Source organism: Gekko japonicus, unplaced genomic scaffold (assembly GCF_001447785.1).
Source record: "Gekko japonicus isolate JY-2015 unplaced genomic scaffold, Gekko_japonicus_V1.1 scaffold1533, whole genome shotgun sequence".
Classification (NCBI taxonomy): Eukaryota; Metazoa; Chordata; class Lepidosauria; order Squamata; family Gekkonidae; genus Gekko; species Gekko japonicus.
The window spans coordinates 345481-349380 of NW_015163649.1; the positions used below are offsets into that span (position 1 = coordinate 345481).

The window sequence follows — 3900 nt, forward strand, 5'->3', positions numbered from 1 at the left end:
TTCTTGCTCTGACTGTGCCCCCCCCCGGCTCCTTACTGCCGGAGCTCCGCTCCTGTGTGCTCCCGCAGGAAATGACCCCTGGGCAGTATCAAAGAATTCGCAGCGCCCTCGCCAAACCTGGATTCGTATCACAATGGCTGAAGCAGTGACAAGCAGACGTTGGTTTGGACTGTAAATGGGATTTGCAAGACCAGGCCAGCCCCACACGTGTTTTGTCTATTTTCTTCTGCAGTGCTCATTTCCAGCACATGTCCAAAGGAGGGGGGAGTCTTCTGGAAATACTATCAGAAATGACCGAGGCCGAAACGCACAGGGAAAAGAAAAGCCGGCTGCCGAGCAAGCGCAGAACGCTGAGGAAACCCAAGAAGCCGATGACTCGGCACGTGAGCGGACAGCTGCCGCATGACTCAGCACGTGACCGGCAAGAAAGCGCAAGGAGCCGGACTTGTCCGCCTGCCCAGAGCTCCTGTCTTTTTTTTCTCGGTGGTGTGTCGTTCTCAGGCACCTCCCTGACTCCCAGGCAAGGAGGCCGTTCCAGGCCAAACGGCTTCAGGCCTTTCCAGTTTGAATTTTTCCAGCAATGGCAGCTCAGAATGAGACACATCCAAGTGGGGAGGGGCGCTCTAGCCAAAACTTCTACACATCAGCTTCAGCTTCCAGGGCTGGTTATGGCACTAGAGAGTCGTGCCAGGGATCCTGGCACCGCATACTTCACCTCTGCCCCTCTGAGGGGGCTTTTAGACAGAAGGAGCAGCCCGTCTGATCCTTTCTGCTTGGCAGAGCTGCCCTGCAGACGCCCAGAACTGCCACTTTTGAACCCAGCAAAATCCGGAAGTCAATAAGATCCCATCAGCCTCTCGAGTCCGGCCTGGCCCCTGCTGAATTCAGGCTGAGCGGCTGCACTTTTGATCGGTCCGGCCTGGCCCCTGCTGAATTCAGGCCGAGCGGCCGCACTTTTAATCGTTTAGTTCTGGTTTGAATTGTTTTAATGACGTGGGGAGTTTCGTTGTTTTAAGAGTGCAATTTTTACGATACGTGTTTTGATTTGTTCGCCGCCTCGGTGCTCTCAGGGGCACACATAGGTAGTGTATAAACGCTGTACAATGAAAAATAAAACTCGTACTCGGCCCAAGCCTGCTGAATTGTTGGACTCCTTCCTGGTCAGATTCTCTGGGGACATCATGACAGTTATTAAAGAGGGATTAAACCAATCCAGGTTTACAGTGCAGACAGGAGCAGGCGGTTCAAACAGGTCCTGGTTTCCGGGCTTGTGAACCGGTTTGTTCTTCCCCGGGTTTACAGCACCAAGATTTTTGACAGTTTCAGAGGGCAGCCCTGTTTGGTCTGCAGGAGAACAGTTTGATTTGAGTCTGTCATGATCCCGGGCCTATCGTGGTGTGGCCTACAGGCTCTGGGGAGGCCTAGTGGCCCCAGAGAAGCCTGTATTGGAGTAGCTATCAGGGCCTACATTTCCCTGGTTCCCTCTGGACCCTGTGATTGGTTAACAGGGGATTTTGGAGGGAAAACTTGCACCAGCAGAGGAGCAGAGGGTGGTGCCTGGGTTGAAGAGATGACAGGCCTTGCCCAAAGTGGGAGGGGGTTCACCACTGGGGAGCAGAGCTGGTGTTAGGCTGCTGCAGAAAGAGGGATCCCTCATCCAAAAGGGGTGGGTTAGTCTAAGACCAGGTGCCTAGAGGAGGCTAGGAACCTAGAGTCAGACACATTAGGGTTTCTTATTTTGCTGGCTTTACCTACTGTTACTGTGCTCATTTTTTCTACATGTTTTAGAACTACGGTTGTTATTAAATCTCTTTAATAAAACTAGTTTGTTACTCTGTCTGGGTCCTCAGGCCTCACTCGGTCACGTAGAAAGGGGAAACCTATGGAAAAGGAGTGTATAAAGGGGTAGGGTGGGTGCTCTGGGCCTTTCCGAGGAGACCCATGCCAGAGTGGTGGCAGCAGCCATGAGAGAACCTTTCTAGCCGCTGCCCGCGACAGAGTCCAGTAGCCCCCTCTGAGCAATGCTCCCTCTAAGCTGTGGAGTCTTGTGAGCCAAAAATTCTACTTTGTGAGCAGTGTTCCCTCTAAGCTGAGTGAGTGTGAACTAGCTCACAGTTTTTTAGCCTCCGGCTCACACATTTTTGCCTTAGCTCAGGAAGGAGGGCTCCAGAGCAGACTAATTTATGCAGTACCCAAATGGCTCGCTCACAGCTTTAATGCCAGTCACTCACAAAGTAGAATTTTTGCTCACAGGACTCCACAGGGAGCAGCATTGTCTGTGAGCTGCTGACATTAAAGTTGTGAGTGAGCAATCTGGCTACTGCATCAGTTCAATTGCTCTGGAGCCCTGTCCTCCCTGAGCAAAGACAAAAATGTGTGAGCTGGAGGCTAACAATCAGTGAGGTGGCTCACACTGACTCAGCTTAGAGGGAACACTGCTCTGAGAACAAGAAGATTCTCGGGACGTGAGCTTTCGAGAGACTCAGCCCCCTTCATCAGATATGACTCTCAGAAGCTTACACCCCCACCAACATCTTATTTTTCTCTTGTGATGCTACTGGACTCAAACCGAGACTCGAGAGCGGCTCCTGAAATAAAGGTCGCCGTTCACAGCAGAAGACTTACGGCTTTCTTGGACTTCTTCTTGGTGGACCTGGCCTTCTTGGCCTTCTCGACCACGGCGTAGAGGGCCAGGCAGAGCCGCGCCATGCGGGGAAGGTCGCAGACGTTGATCTCGAACTCCAGCCTCTGACCCCACGTCGGTTCCGAGCAAACGTTGACCTCGGAGCTGGACACCATTTTGCAGAGCATCTCGTTGCCGTGGTAGAGGCCGGCCTGGACCACCAGCTGCAAAGGAGGAAGGCCAATGGTGGGCTTTCGGTCCAGCCTCATAAGCAGAGAACAGAGCCGAGGAAAGAGATAACAGATAACAGGAGCAGAAGAAACAACTGCAGGATCCCTAGCACTGGAAGAGTCGGGAATGTCCTTTTTTAATTCCGTCTCCTGTGTTGTTAGGAGCTGCGGTGGCTCAAGTGGTTAAGAAGGGAAGGTAACAGCGTTCCGTGCGCCTTGGTGTTTAGTCATGCCGGCCACATGACCACGGAAGCGTCTTCGGACAGCGCTGGCTCTTCGGCTTTGAAACGGAGATGAGCACCGCAACCCTAGAGTCAGATTCAACTGGCTTTCAAGCAAGGGAACCTTTACCTTTTTTACCTGTGTTGTTTTTTAATTCTCCCTGCACGTAAACAAGTAGCCCGTTAGAAACTAGAGTTCTAGCCCTGCCGACGCCCCCGTTTTCTACCGGCAGGGCGACTGTTCTTTAAGATGCCGAAGAACTTTCAAAAAAGCGCTCACACATAACCGGAGGCCTGAAGTTTCTAAGAACTCGCCTTCTGCATACTGCACGGTGCCTCTCAACTTCCTCTGCTGAGGTTTCAAGGTTAACAGAGAGCTGAATGAAACCAGCATCTGGGGGCTCGCGGGGGTGTTATCACATGACTTCTGGCTTTCGATCTACACTAACCCCCCCCTTTCTAAAAACTGAGCAGTAAACAACAGCAGAGCAGGAAGAGGAGAAGCCGCAGTGCGTCTAGCCGAGAAATCCTACCTTCATCCGCTCATCCGCGTTCACCTTGCAGCCTCGCACCAAATCAATCGAGTAGGGCTGTTCCAGCAACCACAGGGAGGTAGAAGTCGGCTAGTGGGGTGGAAGGAGGGGAGAGAGAAAGAAGAGCAGAGACAGGGAGAACAACTGGCGTTTAGCAGAAATGCACAACAACCACCGGATTTCTCTTATGTTGTAGTTCTAGGAAAGAATTTTGTAAAAAACCAACGGAGAAATATACTGGTTGTGGTCTTGTGCAGAACTGATTCTGCGGCCTCATTCAGACACAGGGTCAA

At 52.0% G+C, this 3900-nt stretch overlaps 1 protein-coding gene across 1 annotated transcript in view; it reads right to left on the reverse strand.

The window, feature by feature from the left end:
• The window catches only part of PIK3CD (phosphatidylinositol-4,5-bisphosphate 3-kinase catalytic subunit delta), a 57294-nt gene that overhangs the window by 32661 nt on the left and 20733 nt on the right, over positions 1-3900 (reverse strand). Inside the window, exons 7-8 of the mRNA XM_015407670.1 lie at positions 3608-3697; positions 2626-2847 (exon numbers count right to left, since the gene is read on the reverse strand). Coding sequence (XP_015263156.1) covers positions 2626-2847; positions 3608-3697 — 312 coding nt within the window. The remainder of the gene's footprint in view (positions 1-2625; positions 2848-3607; positions 3698-3900) is intronic.